Below are 16,944 nucleotides of genomic sequence, written 5' to 3'. Positions count from 1 at the left end.
GTTCGGTTACTACGCTGGTGAAGAGCTCAGCTGATTAACCGGGTGGCTGATAATTCGTCGGGGAGCAGTCAGCGAGTCTGAAGCACGGAGGCAGAGATTGAAGAGTCAGATAGATGGTAGTAAGTACAGACACTGCTCACAGAGAGAGTTTTTCGGACCGGACCATACCGGACTGTTAACTGACCACTAGTGGTGTTAATGTTGTCATATTGACATTATATTTGTGTGTGTGTACATTTGGTTTTTGGCAACACTTTGTGACTCTGGCATTAATACTGAACTCGTCGGGAGCAGTAGTCCTCATGGAGACCAAAACCTGGTCTTAATTAGCCTAATTTCTGAGGCTACTGGTTAAATTTGAACTGTGGTTATGGTTAAGGTTAGGGATAACACTTTTAGGCTGTCCAAATGAACAATGGACGTCAATGCAGTGTCATAAGACGAAAAACCCAAGTAAAATGCAGATACGATAAAATACTGTGTTCCTGGTATTCCTGGTATTCCTTATGTTGTAGGGACTTTTTAAAAAATTTTAAAGTTAGGCTAAGGTTAAGGCCAGGGTTATGATTAGGCCAGTGGTAAGTAGTTAAGGTTAGAGTGAGTCACCAGGAAATTAAAGTCAGTCAATTTAATGTCATCTGAAGTCACGGAAACCTGTGTGCGTGTGTGTATTAAAAATATTTTGCCTCTCTCCACAACTTAAGAGGGCCTGATGGTGGTTTAGACTTGGTTTAAGTATTCGGTTCGGTCATCAGTTTGCTTTTAATCTTTTAGTTTTGAAGGTTACAGATAGGACAAGGGTGGCTAGAGAATTTATTTTGTTAACAGGAATGTCCTACAATCTCATACACATGCGTAGTAAAGTAGTGGATAACGAATGCCAACAAAGTCAGCAACAAAATTATAACTCAAACAATATGTGATGCCTGTCATGGTCAGTAATATGGAAGGTGTTCTGTATATAAGTGAATCAAGAAAGTGTGGTAATTGTCTTTTTGTTTACCTTGTGATGAAGATATATTCCCTGGCTGACAGCTGACAGATTGGTGGGTTGTGTACTTTGGCGTGGGGGGGGTGGGGGGTGATTAGGCTACAGCGAGGAAGAGGTGAAAGAGGTTACTGACCATTAGAGCAACAAGCTGATCAAGTCAATACTGGATTAAACTGTTAGGTGCCTGCAGTTTACTGACTCTGTCCACTGTTAGCCGTACCGTGGGACTTTGCATATTCAGGATTCAGACATTACATAACTAACTACAGCTGTAATTATTATTTTAAGATTCCACTAAATCAGTACATCGCACATGCCCACATTCTGAAATGCTCATTGAATTACTCACAGTTAAAGGCTACAGCTCTGAGAAGTGCAAATCAGTCTGTACAGGTTTACTTATAATCTGTGTTAGCTTTGGCTAGAAATAAACCTGTCCACTTTTATAGTTTGGTGGTTGGTACATGGGTGGCAATTTTCGTTTTGCGACACACTTTATGTGTCACAACCAATAACCATAAGTGATGACAAGTTACTGCTGCTGTAAAGCAATCATTCACTGTTGTGTGTGTAATAAGAGCACAACATTGAGGTGATTTAAAACACTATTACACCTACTATCAGAAAAGCATGTGATTGCTGTGATTGATCTAAACACAGGAACAACAATAACCATTGCTAACCTACTCAAACAAGTAAAAATACTAAGTTTTTTCCCATATGGAACTAGCCTATTTCTTGAAGGGTATCTGGTGTTCCTTAACACTGCTGGAGGGCTTCAAAAACACAGAAGGCCACCGAGGAATAAAGTGTAGCTTGAACAGTGGTGCAACAGAAACATGATATGTTGTGGACAAAGATTAGAATTTGTATGTCTTCTTTTATTAGTATTTATATTAGTATTTTATCTATGTCAGCTGAGATTGGCACAGCACCTCCCCTGACCCTCATGTGGAGGATAAAGTGGAAGAAAATGGATGTATGGATGATTTACTTCCCGTTGTTGATGGCTATACATTGTATAAAAGTTGTAAAAACATTGTAATTGTTGTCATAAATACTCTCATCGTACCTGCTGATTGTATGTGCACTCATATTACAACCTCACACAAATGGATGTCAGTGTGTAAGTGCTTGCTACTAAATGTGTGCCTGTGTATGCAGACTCAGATTGTTGTTCTTTCAGATTGTCTAGTGACTGATTTATCCTGAGGGGGAATTTAGAAACTAACGCTAGAATTTCACTTGAACAACTTTCAAGGGTACAAATTAGTGCTAAAAAATTAGTCAAATTTGATTAATATCGCAATATTTGTTAAAGCCAAAATGTGCTTCAAATGACCATTTTAGATGAGATATTGTCCTGACGTATATACATCATATTCTACAGACTGAAGAAAACCTCTTTGTTTGTTTCCTGCACTAATATTAAACAGTAATTGTAAAAATAAATATGTAAATCAAATTTATTTATATAAGATCATTATATAAAGGGCTTTACATATATAGCCATTAGTACAAATATTAGTCTTACAGATTATTGACAGTCTAAATCCACTCTAGAAGCTATTAGAATCAGTGCAGTGGATTACACTTTACGATATGAATGTGTCAATTCATTGAAATGAAATTTACTCAGTGACTTGATCTTCTCTAACCTTGACCTCATAGAAAGGTTCTTAGAAAGGTGCTGGTGATCAAACCAGTTTTTCCTGTGTAATGTTTGGTCCCTTCCAGTCTATGCAGGCATCAACTGTATCAGTCTTACACCTTCCATTATCCAAAGAGTTCATGGCCAAATTTACCAATGTCAATGGCCTGTTTAATTAGAGGCAATATTTGTATCTGTCACTTCAAGAACTAGAACAATAAATCCCATTTCTGTCATGCTATATGTCAGCCTGCTGTTCTACATAATGTCTAATATCCAACCATCCATCTTCTACCACTTTATCCTGCTGGTCCCAATCCCAGCTGACATAGGGCAAAAAGCGGGGTACACACTGGGCAGGTTACCAGTCCATCACAGAGCACTGTATTTTATGAATATTACCATGAAGTATTAAAATAAAGTGCATTCAATATGCAAAAAGTACCATTAGCTTGCACTGCACATAAAAAAGTAAGTTAATACAAAACTGAAAAACGACAATTAAAAATGTCATCGTAATCATCTTGGACAAAGAGGTGCAACTGCCTCCATATGTGTGTAAAATTCTATGATCCTGCATGAGAAAGAAGATTGTCTTACTCATCATGTTTGTAAAGACGGATGTTATTGGACAAATGAATCCACGCCTCTTGAACTTTAAAGACTTTGTAGACTTCAGTTCCTAACCCCATGATGATCTGACTGACACATTTCCATTTAGTTTGTTTGTTTTACATTTACATATGTTTTATATGTGTTGCATATAAAAGTGATAGTTCAGGTTTTTGTGTGGTCGTTAAGAGGAGTTGCTATAATAACAACTATGACTATTTGTTGAACAGACACCCACTCTGACTGATGCTGTCAACAGGGAAAGAAGAAAAACCTAATTTACTTACTGAAAGCCTCGCCTAATTAAATCAGTGCTTGCTTAAGTCTACGCTTTCTTGGTAATATGTCTGCCACTTCCTAAACTGCTCACTGTCCCAAAATCCATAGAGAAACACCTGTGTTTTTAGTTCACAGAGACACAGAGCTACTGGTCCTCTGCTGGCAAGTTGTAATACTTAGATAAATCCAAACACATATTCATAGGGTATCATTGACTTAAGCAGGTGTAGGTTTTATGAGGCGGGCCTTTTGTTTAGTGGTAAATATCTGTTTTTCCTTTTGTCCTTGACAACAGTTATCTTATCACTGGGAGTGAGTATACAGCTAATAGGCGGGTCCATTGGAATTTTAGTGTTGATATTATGTTAATACCTCAAACAACCAGACCAAAAAAAAACAAAATTATCCCTTTAAAATCACTGGTTCACTTCACAGCAGAACAGACACTTTTAAGTTTTCTATGCCCAGAGATATTGAGTCTGAAGTCATTCAGGAATCTTTTGGGATATATCATTTTCTCAATTACAGTATATAAATTCACCTTATTGTTAATGTGAAGCAGTGGGCCAGCAAATAAGCCGCCAAAAATACGTATATGATTTGCCTAATGCACACTGGTAAAACAATGTTTTTAATGTTTTTTATGGAAATCTATATAGTTTAACTATAATATGCAATTTTACTATTGTCCTTCGTGGGAGTAGCTTTGTACTGTTGGCCCGCACTTTCCCAGCTTAGCAGCTTACTCAGTTTGGGCTACTGGCTACGTAAGAATGCTATATACAGCAGGAGGCTAATCCAGTGCCTTGGCCTTAATGCCAATTATCAGATCATGGTGATGGCATTGAAATTAAGGCAACAAAATAAATAATTGAGAACCGTCACTTGGCCAAAATCATTATGATATTATGGAACATTAAAGGAAAAAGCTGTCAAAAGTAAAAAAACAACAAAAAACAATTGCTTTTTTACTGATCCTCTGACACAAAACTGTCAATTATCATTGTAACAGGTCAATGTTCATCTTTGTAAAGAGATGTCTGTTTTGCACCTGATTTGTTTTGGATGAATAATGTTCGAGAGTCCAGTTGGTTTTTGGGTTGGTTACGGGCAGATGTTTCAGATGAACATTTACTCTGCTGGATTTCCATTTGCTCATACTTTAGCTTTTTTTGTCCTGGATCCTTAATGGCTTGATATGTTGATTCCTCAGCTGGCAGCTTCAATTCATCCTCAAAGGACAGAGAGAGAGAGAGAGAGAGAGAGAGAGAGAGGGAGAGAGAGCCCTATGTGTCTCTGATGTTGATCACAGGTTATGCAATCAGCCATGCCACATGAGCCAGCTGGTAGAGCGACTCAGAGATGGAGAGGATGTTTTTTAATCCTTAATGACACAGCATACATTCTCTGTAGATTTTATGACCTTTACTGTGATGCATTCAGACTTTGTGTCATGTTATAACATGCTTTATTCCGTAATGTGTAGTGAGTAATGCCAGTTCATTTATTAATCGTTTGATAAAATCAGTCAGCATGAGCCTTTCATAGACATTTTGGTATGAAATTTGTATTATTTATTTTTTTTACAATTTATGTTTTAAAAAGTTTTGTGCATTTTGGTACTATTTGTTTTTTTTATTTATAGTTCTAATTTTAGTTATGTTCTAATGGTGACCTTTAGAGGGTGAAAGACTGCTGTTGTGACTGAAAACACCGCATGCAGTTCTACTGTTGTGGGAGACCAAGTCAAACCAGTTACTTGTCACGAGCATCAGGTCACTTTTCTTTTGTTCCGTTATGGGTCCTGTCCAACAGCCAAAGGTTCGTCGGTGGTGCCATGATGACGAACGTTTGGGAAGCTGTCGTGCTGTTGTTGCTGCCATTCCTCGCGCCGAATGCTGAAGGAACGCGTAAGTGTTCAAATGCAGCCAGGGTTCAACCTCACTCTCAGTATCCTCTTTAAAGGTCCAGTGTGTAAGAATTAGTGACATCTTATGGTGAGGCAGTAGACTGTAATATAAGGAGGACTCCATCACTCTTTCCTTCCTTTCCTGAGCATGACAGGGAACTAAAGCGACCTTCACACAAGAAAGGATGTCATTCTTTGTTTTCGTAGTGAGCTTCCATTTCTATACCCAAAAGGCATGATTCTGTGTTTGTTATATAACACATCTTGTATACTGTCAATATTATATTTTGATTTTATCTTATTCTGTAGAATACAGCCCTCCAGGGAAACCTGCGCTGACCAGATGTAGATCTCCTGAAAAAGAGACTTTCACCTGCTGGTGGGAGCCCGGTTCAGATGGAGGACTGTCCACCACATATGCCCTGTACTATCGCAAAGAAAAGTGAGATCCTCTCGTGTGTCACGCAGAAGCACCTGTTTGTTCTTTTCTTGAAACATCGATGTTCCCATTTCCTTTAAAAATAAACTCTGCATTCATTAAAGCATCTGCTGAGATTTAAATCCAAGTGTTTGCAGATAGTGACAGTACATAATACGTCAGCAGAGTTATTGTCCGTGTGTTAGAGAAACGGCACACCTGCAATAGAAAGGACAGTTGTTTTGGAACATCTGACAATTACTTTAAAGACTGAAAGAGACAAGTCAAACCCAGGGTAACACAAGACACTGGCATAGCAGGAGAGTGATAAAGAAGTACAGTTAAAAAAGGCTAAATCACAGGAGAAACTGGAAACACACACAGGTACTTTAACAGTAGCAGACATCCACTTTTGTTTTTGTTGGAACTGATAACTCCATTCTTCTATTTTGGCTGCAAGGACATACTGTAATCCCATGTATGTCTTCCTGTATGTGTCACGTTGTCTCCACACATACGAGGATCACGAGGAACACATGCTGTTCTTTGCGGTCAAGTACAAATGTACACACATGTGATTACGTTACGCGTCATGCCCCTGCCTCTCTTGCAGCTCTGAGACAGTGTACGAGTGTCCTGACTATCACACAGCCGGGGAGAATTCCTGCTTCTTTAACAAGAATGACACATCCATCTGGGTTAACTACAACATCACAGTAGTGGCCACCAATGCACTCGGCAGCTCCTTCTCTGACCCAGTGGATATCGATGTGGTCTACATTGGTGAGCTACATTTTCTGTTGTGGCTGTAGAGAAACAATGTTTTTTTAAGTAATGATTTAAGAGGTAATAATATTGTAAAACAATACAGATCATTCCTCTGCGAGTCTTTATTTATAAAATAATGATAATTATTGCACTTTTTCCTCCTCTTTGTGTCCCAAGGTATGCAACTACAGTTTAAATAGGTACTGCTATCCAAATTAAAAATATTGGAGAGCGCTGTCCACCCCTCCTCCCCTCCTCCCCAGAGATGTATGGTTGCCAGGTAGTTTGAGGAACTAATCCCACATGAACAGAAAGATTGATCTATGAGGAGCTACACTTCTACACCTTTGCCACAACATAAATATACTCAAAGAGAATTTGCAGCCTGGAAAATGTCATTTTAAATTGTGAATAATAATGACTGCATCATTGTTATCAGTGAAGCCAGCATCCCAATTTATCATGTTTCCTTAATCTCTGATGACACACATGGTCATTTAAGACATGTGTAAGAAACACCCAGTGTACATACAGTAAGAAATGAAGAAGGACTTACAGCCACAGAGACAGACACAGTGTAGAAAGAGACAGACAAAACACAAGAGTTTATTTACTGAAAACATGAAGTAATTAAATATAAATACTGGGTGAATCTTCTCCACAGTACACAGCACTATATAAATATTGCATCAGGTATTGAATTTGTCAACAAAAGGCTTGAAGTGACTTATCTGCATGTGCTCCTCTTCCCGTTGTCTCTTATGGTTGCACTGACCTGATAATACACACATCAGTCACAAGCAATGTCTATTTTGTTGTCCTCACACTGCTGAACTACTTGACTCCAAGAAGATAACGCAATGCCCAGATACTGTTCTTGCATTAATCTCAGCATTGTCGTCATGTGTCAGTAAATAGTTGGAAAGTTCCTCGCGCAGTGACAATTGTTTAAAGGAGGAAACGAGAACAAACAAATGACTTCTGTTGCATTTCTGTTGCTATTTTCCTCTGATCATCTCTCTCACTTCACATCCTCTCTCCAGTCAAGCCTAATCCTCCTGAGGAGCTGAACGTGACCATAATGGAGGACAAGGGCTGGCCCTACCTCCGTGTGTCATGGAAACCACCACAGAAGGCTGACACCCGCTCCGGTTGGATCACACTAATCTACGAGCTCCGTGTGAAATTGGAGGGAGAAGATGACTGGGAGGTATGAAGCTCGTTAACTGACAGACACGTCACATTTACACATTTACATTGAACAGAAGTTCAATATGGTCTCAATGTGTCTCCAACCACCTGGTCAGGCGCCATCCGATTGCAATCCGATCACAGTCAAACACATTTTAATGAAAAAGGGGCCCATTATATACCTTAACTATCCATCTACAACATATATGAGAGAGAGGGAGACAGAGTAAGATTGCTTGCTAATCTTGGTTGAAGTTTTCTGTTTTACAATTTAAAATATCCACATTCTCTCCTTTAAATTGTCTAAATCTGAACTTTGACTATCATTTTACTTCTTGTATTTCCAGATGCACCTTGCAGGCCAGCAGAAGATGTTTAACATTTTCAGTCTGCGGTCAGGTGGTTCATACCATGTCCAGGTGCGCTGTAAGCCCGATCATGGCTTTTGGAGTGAATGGAGTTCCGCGGACTACATCAAAGTTCCGGACTGTAAGATATCATCCAACATTTATGCATAGTACAATACAGGTATTAAAGGAGCAGTAAAACATTTTTGGTGTTTTGTCACTTTCGGTCAGAAATTAGATTCATAGATTTACAAATTAACGGACGTCGATTTGTCTCCTCCTGGTGGTCATTCAAGAGACGACAGGTTTCATGCACCTCTGCACTGACTTCATTATTATCCAGTCTACTGAAGCTCCAGCTGCACAACTCAGCACACAGATACCAGAGCATCCATATCAAGCTAACCATAAAGCATAGTTCACAAAATGTGTGCTATTCCTTTAAGCACAATGATGCAATCAAACACCTTTATTTCAGTAATCACCATAGGACAAATAAAAATCAAAGGTCATATGTTGCATTGCAGCATCAATGTTGATATGTTGCTTTACAGATTTCCACCGAGAGAAGTCAATGTGGATCCTTATTACTGTCTTCTCCACTTTCATCTTTCTCATCTTCATGTGCTTTTTACACATGAACAGCAACAGGTAAAAGACGGACCCCCATGATGCCATCTGCAACTAGTTCTGTCCCACGTTTAGGTTACTATTGTTTATATGTTAATATATGTGTTTCTATTCTACAGAAGTTCAGAGAAGACATATGCTCTTCATTTTCAGTTTTGGATTGTCTTCTTTGGCAAGGATATAATGTTAATGTTTGATAATGAGTATTATTTTCACATTAGTAATTAGTAATTGTATGACTATCTGCATGTATTTATTTTTAATGCCAATTATATTATTATTACAAGCTTAATATACATCACACAAAAACTGCAACTTGAGATAATCTGAGTTAAAAAAAAAGTCAAATGGCTTACATAGTGGTCAGTGAAGTAATGAGTTGATTCAGATATTCATCAGTGCTCTCAGGAACTGAATTTAATATCTTTTTTTTCATGTGAGAAGTCTGAAGTATTATATTCTGCCACCAATCCCTGGTCCTAAAATTAAGGGATTTGATAAGCAGCTTCTCAAGGTAAAGCAGCATCACACTAAATAATATTTCATGATGAATTAAGAAAAAAAAAAAATATTGTGTCACTTTATTTTTAACTGAGCGATTGTCCTCTTTGTGTGTAGAATGGCAAATCCGATGAAATCTTCTGTGCTCTGGTGGTGCCTGATTTCCCACCAACCACATCATCCAAGTGTGAGAACTTGATGGTGGAGTACTTAGAGGTATACGTCTCCGAGGAACAGGAGCTGATACTGGAGGAAAGCAAGGAGCTGCATAACAGTCTGAAATGTGAGGGCTCCACATCTGACAATGACTCAGGCCGGGGCAGCTGCGACAGCCACACTCTCCTGATGGATAAGTGTGGAGAGGCAAAAGGAGACGAGAGGCAAACTGATGGCGAAGGACATCCAATGGAGATGGAGGCACAGATGCACCAGAGAGACTGGAAAGAGGGCACATTGTCCAGTGCTTATCAAGACATTGTGAGCCCCGACATGTCCAGTGGTAGGGTAAAGACGTGGCCATCTGTCTTTTCTCCGCTGCATCAGTGCGGCTCCACATCACTGAATCAAATGAATTCACTTGCAATGGCCAAACAGCACTGCCTCTCTGACAACCTGTCCCCCCCAGGCTCTGCTTCCTCCTTCCTCCCCCAGTCTGGCCGTAGCACCACAGAGACTCACAGACCAAATTATTGTGAGTTCTACTCGAGCGACAAGCAACTTTCTTCCCCCAAACCCCAAGCGCAGACTCACCGAAAACTACAGGCGCACAGTGACATCAACATCAGCCACAAACAAGCAGGTCTACAGTCGCCTGCTCTCCGGCCCACGGAGTATGTTGAAGTCCAGAGGGTCAATAAGGAGGATATGGTCCTTCTCCAACCTGTAGAGTCAGGCTGTGTCTGTGGTGATGGCTGCCCGCAGGTGTGCCAGGACTACAGCAAAGTGAAGGGGCTGAACAGTGACAACATGCTGCTCCTCCACAGAGATGTAATGGAAGGAGAGGAGGTGAGGTCTCACTGTGAGAAGCAGGAGACTAATGGATGCATCACATCACACATCACTCCTGCTACACAGAAGCCTACTGATTGTATTCCTACAGTGACTCCTATAGTCCAGAAGGAAATGGGCCTGGCAGTGAGTGGTTATGTTGATACGGCCGCCATGCTTACACTGCCCACTCACTAGCTGGACTAAAAGCCCACTAAAAGGCCGGTCTGGGATATCGCAAGATCTGTTTTAAGATGGGACAAAGACACTAACACTGGATTACTCCTGTGAAAAATGGTTGCGCAAAATAGTAATAATTCAATCAAAAAATTCTACTTTCATAACTATACAATTGATTATATAAATGATGTGTTGTTCTCCATGCTGTCATTGTGGCTCAGTTCTTTTTGTATTCTACAGTTCATGTCTAGCACCTTTTTTTTGGTGTAAAATCAGCTGGAATCTTGAAGATCAACTGTTTTATTTTCTGTTTTTCTATGTGCAACATTTAATCTGTCAAACACTGCATCTGTAAAAAAAAAAAAGAAAATTGACAGGAGGGATTGTATGGCTCTATTTTTCAATACTTGTGTATATTTTTTTTTTTGTTTTAGTTTTTTTGGGAATGGGGAACTAGTGTGTGGCTTGGCAAGGTACAACATTAACCAAAAGTGACATCATCTCTGTTGTTTAACAGGGATAAAATGCTTTTGCACGTGTAAGTACTGTATGCAACTACTGTATATAAGCTGTTAGCCAACTATACACAAAATGCAACTTGAAAACAATTTGTCAGAAAGATGAAGAAAGGATTCAGAAAAGGAAAGCAGAAAGCTCAGAACTGTGTAGTAAAGCTACTTGTTAGTGTTACCATTTTGTAATAATCGCTCACTCAGGCACAGATGTGATTGATCAATGATTGTAAACAGACAACTACATGTGAATGAATTCAGGATAAAGGGACTGTTACTGCATAGCTTAAACGTTATGACACCAGCTGTGTGTTATTATTTTAGTAAATAAAGTACGAAAATATCAATATAAAAAATATCTTCTTCTTCTTTTTTTCTTTCTGTTGGTTCTGCATACTTTTTGAGACACGTAAACGCGTACAACCCTCCTCCGGATAAAGGAGGAGGTTTGACATTAAAAAAAAAACAACAACAGAAGGAAGTTCATTTAAAGTCCTCAACACAATTGAGTATTTTATTACTCACTTTTTTTGTCTCTACCACGACGTTATTCCTCTCTCTCCGACAGCAAACGCATGGCAAATTATGCAAATTAGACAGTGACGTCATTCATACTATTGATTGACTTTTAGGACAGCCAGTGGCTGCTTTCCTGAGGAGCCTGTCGGACTGTGGCGGACAGAGAGAAGGAAGCTCAAGTGTCAGTCTACGTGATTCACTCTGAGCCTCAACAACAAGTCGAAAATGTTGTCCTGCGTCCGTGGCCGCTGTGCACTTTCACCACGACTCTCCCGCTGTCGCCTCAGTTCGGCCAAATTCCACTTGGCAGTCGGTGAGTTACCGTGGAGACTCACCGAATTCAGAACTAAGTCGTAGAAGTTGTAACTGTTAAAAGTACACAGGCAGTCAAGTATGATGAAAACAGAAATGACTGCAGCATGTCTTTAGATGTACAATACTTTTTTAAAGTCGATTCGTGTGTGTGTGTGTGTGTGTGTGTGTGCTGCTGCCAAAAAAAATAGTGCACGAGGCTGAAACTAGTCCATTTCATGTCTATAGTTAACAAATCAGTTTTAGGAATGTTTTAAAAGGTATTACAGTTATGTATATACTACGAAAAAAAATCAACTTCTTAGAGTAAACTCAGAATTCTTAAGAAAAAAAAGTCCTAATTCTGATATTAAAGAAAATGACTTGATCAGAATGGTAGATGCCACTTAATGCAGAGCAAAGCAGGTACACAACTGTCCACTCCTTGTATAACATGGCAGAAACACCTCCCTGTATAAACAGCAACACATTCTACAAAATAATCAATTATCTGAATATTTGTCATAAAGGCAGGTTTGTTATTTTTTGTGAAATGAAAAACTACTATAGTGGATAAAGCCTAAATCCTGCCATCTAAACTTTCATAAGCAACTGTTTCAATTGTATCCCAGGTGCATCATGTCAGAAATCATCCTTCAAATACTCTGCCACAGAAATCCCAGCGATGCCTCCATGCAACTTCAAACCAGAGGAATACAAGGTAAAAAAAAACAAACAAACAAACAAAACACATCACTGTCGCTCGCAGCATCATTATCTCTGTGACAGTTTCAGCACACTGTTTGACTGCTCAGGGAATGTCCAAAGAGCGGATGATGGAGATTCGCAGACGAAACTGTAACCCTATGACCATGAAGGTGACTTCCTATAAGAAACCGCTGTTTGTCCACCAAGGCCACATGCAGTGGATGTGGGACGTGGATGGGAAGAGATATCTGGATTTGTTTGCCGGTGTGGCAACTGTCAGTGTGGGCCACTGCCACCCGTAAGGCTTGTGATATCCTTTACTGAAAAATAATGATATAAAATAATGATAAAATAATGGCATATTTGTTTATAATCTACAGGAAAGTAACAGCAGCTGCAGAGCAGCAGCTGAACAGACTGTGGCATGCAACCAACCTCTACGTCTATCCTTCTCTCCACGAGTACTGTGAGAAACTAGCTTCCTACCTCCCAGATCCTCTAAAGGTTCGGTGGTGGATTTTCATTTTGAAGTATTCCGAGTATTTGCAAGACTCTGGATGGATGACATTAAAGTGTTTTCCTCTCTGCGTTTCCCTATTAAGGTGATATATCTGACCAACAGTGGCTCAGAAGCCAATGACCTGGCTATGCTCATGGCTCGACTTTACACGGGCAACTATGACGTCATCACTTTCAGGTACACAATGTTTTACGAGTTGTCAGTAGACGGAAACATCCTTGTGTGAAAAATGTACATTTAAATTGTTGTGTCTGATGTAACACAAGACTGCAATGACGACTTTTCTGTGCGGCTAAATATTAAATTTCACAGGCAGTGTTTTTCTCACTTGATAATGTTTTTAAAATCATTTTAGGACACAACATCTTATTTGTGTAAATTCTATTCCTATATGTTGTTAGAGCCAGACTGTTAAGAGAAGCTTATTTTATATTTTTGTGTCTTTCAGAGGCTCATACCACGGAGGCAGCCCACAGGCAATGGGTCTCACTTCCAACGCTGCATATAGATATCCTGGTGCCACTGCTTCAGGCTGCACAAATGTATGTATATAATAGCATATCATCAGGAAATATTGGAAGAAAAGCCTTCAGGTGACACTGTAATGTTTTGATTTTAATATAAGTGAATTTATAACATGGTCATGTACATTCACAAGCCACTTTATTAGGTACACAGGATGCCTCAGGCATGGCTCAACACTAGCATATTATTCCTGAGGTTGAAAGGCACTGGTGTGCATTAGCAGTTACTTTATGACATTTTCATTCAGTTTTTTTTTCCTCTTTTAGATGAACAGAATTGAATGATTTCTTTGTACTGTTTCATGGCTGCATGACTGATGCTGAACGCTTCACTGCCCTGTCAACAGACCATGTGTCCTGATGTGTTCAGAGGTCTTTGGGGAGGAAGCCACTGCAGGGACTCTCCTGTTCAGACCATCAGAGACTGTAGCTGTGCCCAAGGTACACAAACACACACACACAGAAACAGCACACCAAAGTTGTCACTGAAATTGGCTTCTTCCATTTGTTTTTTGTGTTGTGCTCATGAATGGTGAAGAAAACAATAAGAAGAACTGACCCGAAGAGAGACCCGCATAAACACTTTCATATGAAAGTGGATTATATACATGTATATATATATATATATATATATGTATGTATGTATGTATATATAAAGTCATGGTTAGTGTAACCCTGCAGCTGAGACGCAAGTTGCCAGTATAAAGTTCAGTGTCTCCCACTGTTGATCATTTACCTCTTTTACCTTTAACCTTTCACGATTTACAGGAATTTTAGTTACCCTGCGTCAGTTAATGGAACATATCTGTATCTGTACGTTTACACAACATTAACACAAACAACTGTTAAGCTGAAAAATGTCAGTACAACAAACAACAAACAGGTTGGTCAATTAAAGCATATCTCTTGGCATTCATTAAACCATATACCACATTATACCACTCATAAGTGCGTCTCACATGTATTAACAAAATGCTGATGATTTAATCTTAGTATGAATGATTTGTCTGTGTTTATCCCACAGGTCACTGCATGGCAAATGAACAATACATTGGTCAACTCAAAGAGACGTTTGCTACTAGTGTCTCAAGTCGAATTGCTGCGTTCTTTGCGGAACCCATTCAGGTGCCAAATCCTGCTGTGACGTAGAAATATTTGTCACTGTTACTTCAAAACACTGACTATAACTGTTTTCTACTGTGTGTCGTAGATGTACTGTAACTGTAAGAAGTAACTATTGAGTGTGGATGTGTTTGGATTACACAGGGAGTCGGGGGAGCAGTGCAGTACCCGAAAAACTACCTCAGGGAGGCTTATAAACTCGTGAGAGAGAGGGGAGGGGTCTGCATTGCTGACGAGGTTTGACACTGATGTTTTATTTTGTTCAAGATTTTAGTGTCTGGACTTAATGACGACTTGTAAGATTAGATTTCACGCGTGTATCCATGAATGAACGAACACATTATATGTGGATTAAACTTCATATAAATTGTCCCCATTCATCAAACCCTACTTTGAAGTATTTCAGCGTGTTTGTTGTTAAAAGAATGTGTATATATATACTTTTTCATCTACTTTGTGCTTATTAACAGGTGCAGACGGGATTTGGGCGAACAGGAAGCCACTTCTGGGGTTTCCAAGGACACGATGTCATTCCTGATATGGTTACAATGGCCAAAGGCATTGGCAATGGCTTCCCGATGGGAGCTGTTGTTACAACACCAGGTGTGATTTTTGTCACCTGTTTTAGGACATTTTCTGGCATGAACACAAGAGTTAAAGATTTGTGGAATTAGAAAATAACTCTGGGGTTATGATGGTCTGTACACGTCATTTTTATTTATGAATACCTGTGGCCATGAGGGTTGAGGCGGAACAATAAATCATTTCCAAATTGATGTCACAGTTCTAAGACAATGCAATTAGCAAATCAATCGGCAAAAGTCATCGGGGTTATATTTACAGTTATTTGCAGTTTTTTTTTGAGTAGAATACAAATGATTTCATTATATTGTGATTTTATTTATTTATTTATTTATTTATTATTTTAAAGTCACAGTTATATGATAAAATAATACCATAGTACATGCAGAAGGAGGTGGTTGGTGTTGCTGGTTGCTTTGGCTTTTACTGTCTTTTTAGTATTTTAAAGCTGATCTACAGGATGTGTTCTATGTCCTGCTGTGGATGCATGGCAGAGGTCTCAAACTGGTGGCCCATGGGCTGCATGTGGCAAGTTATTAGTTGTAATGAGTTATTGCTGTATGGTTTTTTTATCCATAGATTCATAATGTGTCATTAATACTTTTATTTTGTCAACTATTTATCATTCCATATCAAAACAAAAGCTTTTATTTTGAAATGATGTGAACGATCATCATATATATTATTATTTTGAGGTCTGTCTTTCATTTGACTGGCCCCCTACTGACCAAGCTGGACACTCGGTGTCCCCCAGGTTGAGAACCCTGATGTTTTGTAATGTGAATGTAACCATGTGTGTTTAATGTTTGGATGAACACTACTGTAAAGATGAATCGACACTTCCGGGAAGTGTTTTGTTGTGCGTGTAGTTAAAGACTTACACTTATGGATGAGGTTTTGATTTGGCGCAGCAGTGGGTGAAGGTGTGAACTTGTTTGCTTTCCAGAAATTGCAGCGTCATTTGGCAAGGGACTTCACTTCAACACGTTTGGTGGGAACCCGGTAGCTTGTGCCGTTGCTTCATCAGTGCTCGATGTAAGAATTCATCCTCTCTTCTCCCAGCAGCCCTGTATATCAGCGCAGGAGAGCTCTGACTGATCCCATTTCCTGTTTTATCACTACTGCAACTCCATTTGAAAACTTGAAAACCATCTGATGCACCCTGAATATGAACTATTATTCAACAGACTATCAAAGAGGAAGGCATGCAGCAGAACAGTCTTGTTGTGGGCACCCATCTGATGACAGAGTTGGCAAAACTCAGAGAGACGTACGAGATTATCGGCGATGTCCGTGGGAAAGGGCTGCAGATCGGCGTTGAAATGGTGAAAGACAAGGTGCTGAGCAGGTCTCGCCACAAGCTTGTGCAATATGTATGTGTGTGTGTTTGTACTTCTTTAAACTCTGACCTTGTCAGGACCATTAGCCCTCATGGTCCTATTGAGGCGAAACCTAAATTACGAGGAACTGGTTAAGTTTAGGGCTAGGACAATTTGAATTGTTAGGCATTAAGTGGTTTAGGTTAGAGATAATGCTTTGGTTAGGTTGACCTAATGAAGAAGTGCTGCACAAACCAGTGTGTGTGTGTGTGTGTGTGCCTCCTGAGAACACAGTCCAGCATAAACCCAGTTAACTGTTAATCATTACCCAGAGCAGCGCTGAGCATCTCTAATTGTGAGCGGACCAATCAAAGCTGTACTGG

At 39.5% G+C, this 16,944-nt stretch overlaps 2 protein-coding genes across 4 annotated transcripts in view; both read left to right on the top strand.

The window, feature by feature from the left end:
• On the top strand, positions 1–11,332 carry prlra (prolactin receptor a). 3 transcript variants are annotated; one of them, XM_044012062.1, is made up of 9 exons: positions 1–119; positions 5,349–5,443; positions 5,752–5,884; positions 6,474–6,643; positions 7,672–7,838; positions 8,167–8,308; positions 8,721–8,817; positions 9,241–9,310; positions 9,415–11,332. In XM_044012062.1, exons 2-9 carry the CDS (start codon positions 5,371–5,373, stop codon positions 10,480–10,482), a joined length of 1,920 nt encoding a protein of 639 aa, XP_043867997.1. In that variant the 5' UTR covers positions 1–119; positions 5,349–5,370; the 3' UTR covers positions 10,483–11,332. The 3 variants fall into 3 exon arrangements, with proteins under 3 accessions (XP_043867997.1, XP_043867996.1, XP_043867995.1); XM_044012061.1 differs by having other exon boundaries at positions 5,335–5,443; XM_044012060.1 differs by lacking the exon at positions 1–119 and having other exon boundaries at positions 2,460–5,443.
• A 273-nt stretch (positions 11,333–11,605) lies between these two features.
• agxt2 (alanine--glyoxylate aminotransferase 2) overlaps positions 11,606–16,944 on the top strand; it is a 6,267-nt gene continuing 928 nt past the window's right edge. The window contains exons 1-12 of the mRNA XM_044012063.1: positions 11,606–11,808; positions 12,419–12,507; positions 12,602–12,792; positions 12,875–12,998; positions 13,097–13,191; positions 13,463–13,556; positions 13,886–13,979; positions 14,563–14,663; positions 14,805–14,897; positions 15,131–15,263; positions 16,189–16,277; positions 16,430–16,579. Of these exons, the coding sequence (XP_043867998.1) occupies positions 11,721–11,808; positions 12,419–12,507; positions 12,602–12,792; positions 12,875–12,998; positions 13,097–13,191; positions 13,463–13,556; positions 13,886–13,979; positions 14,563–14,663; positions 14,805–14,897; positions 15,131–15,263; positions 16,189–16,277; positions 16,430–16,579 (1,341 nt within the window). The 5' untranslated portion in view covers positions 11,606–11,720. The remainder of the gene's footprint in view (positions 11,809–12,418; positions 12,508–12,601; positions 12,793–12,874; positions 12,999–13,096; positions 13,192–13,462; positions 13,557–13,885; positions 13,980–14,562; positions 14,664–14,804; positions 14,898–15,130; positions 15,264–16,188; positions 16,278–16,429; positions 16,580–16,944) is intronic.

This window comes from Solea senegalensis, linkage group LG21, assembly GCF_019176455.1.
Source record: "Solea senegalensis isolate Sse05_10M linkage group LG21, IFAPA_SoseM_1, whole genome shotgun sequence".
NCBI classification, from domain to species: domain Eukaryota; kingdom Metazoa; phylum Chordata; class Actinopteri; order Pleuronectiformes; family Soleidae; genus Solea; species Solea senegalensis.
Note: the sequence above shows the minus strand (reverse complement) of the source record. Positions and strands in the feature narration are given on the sequence as shown.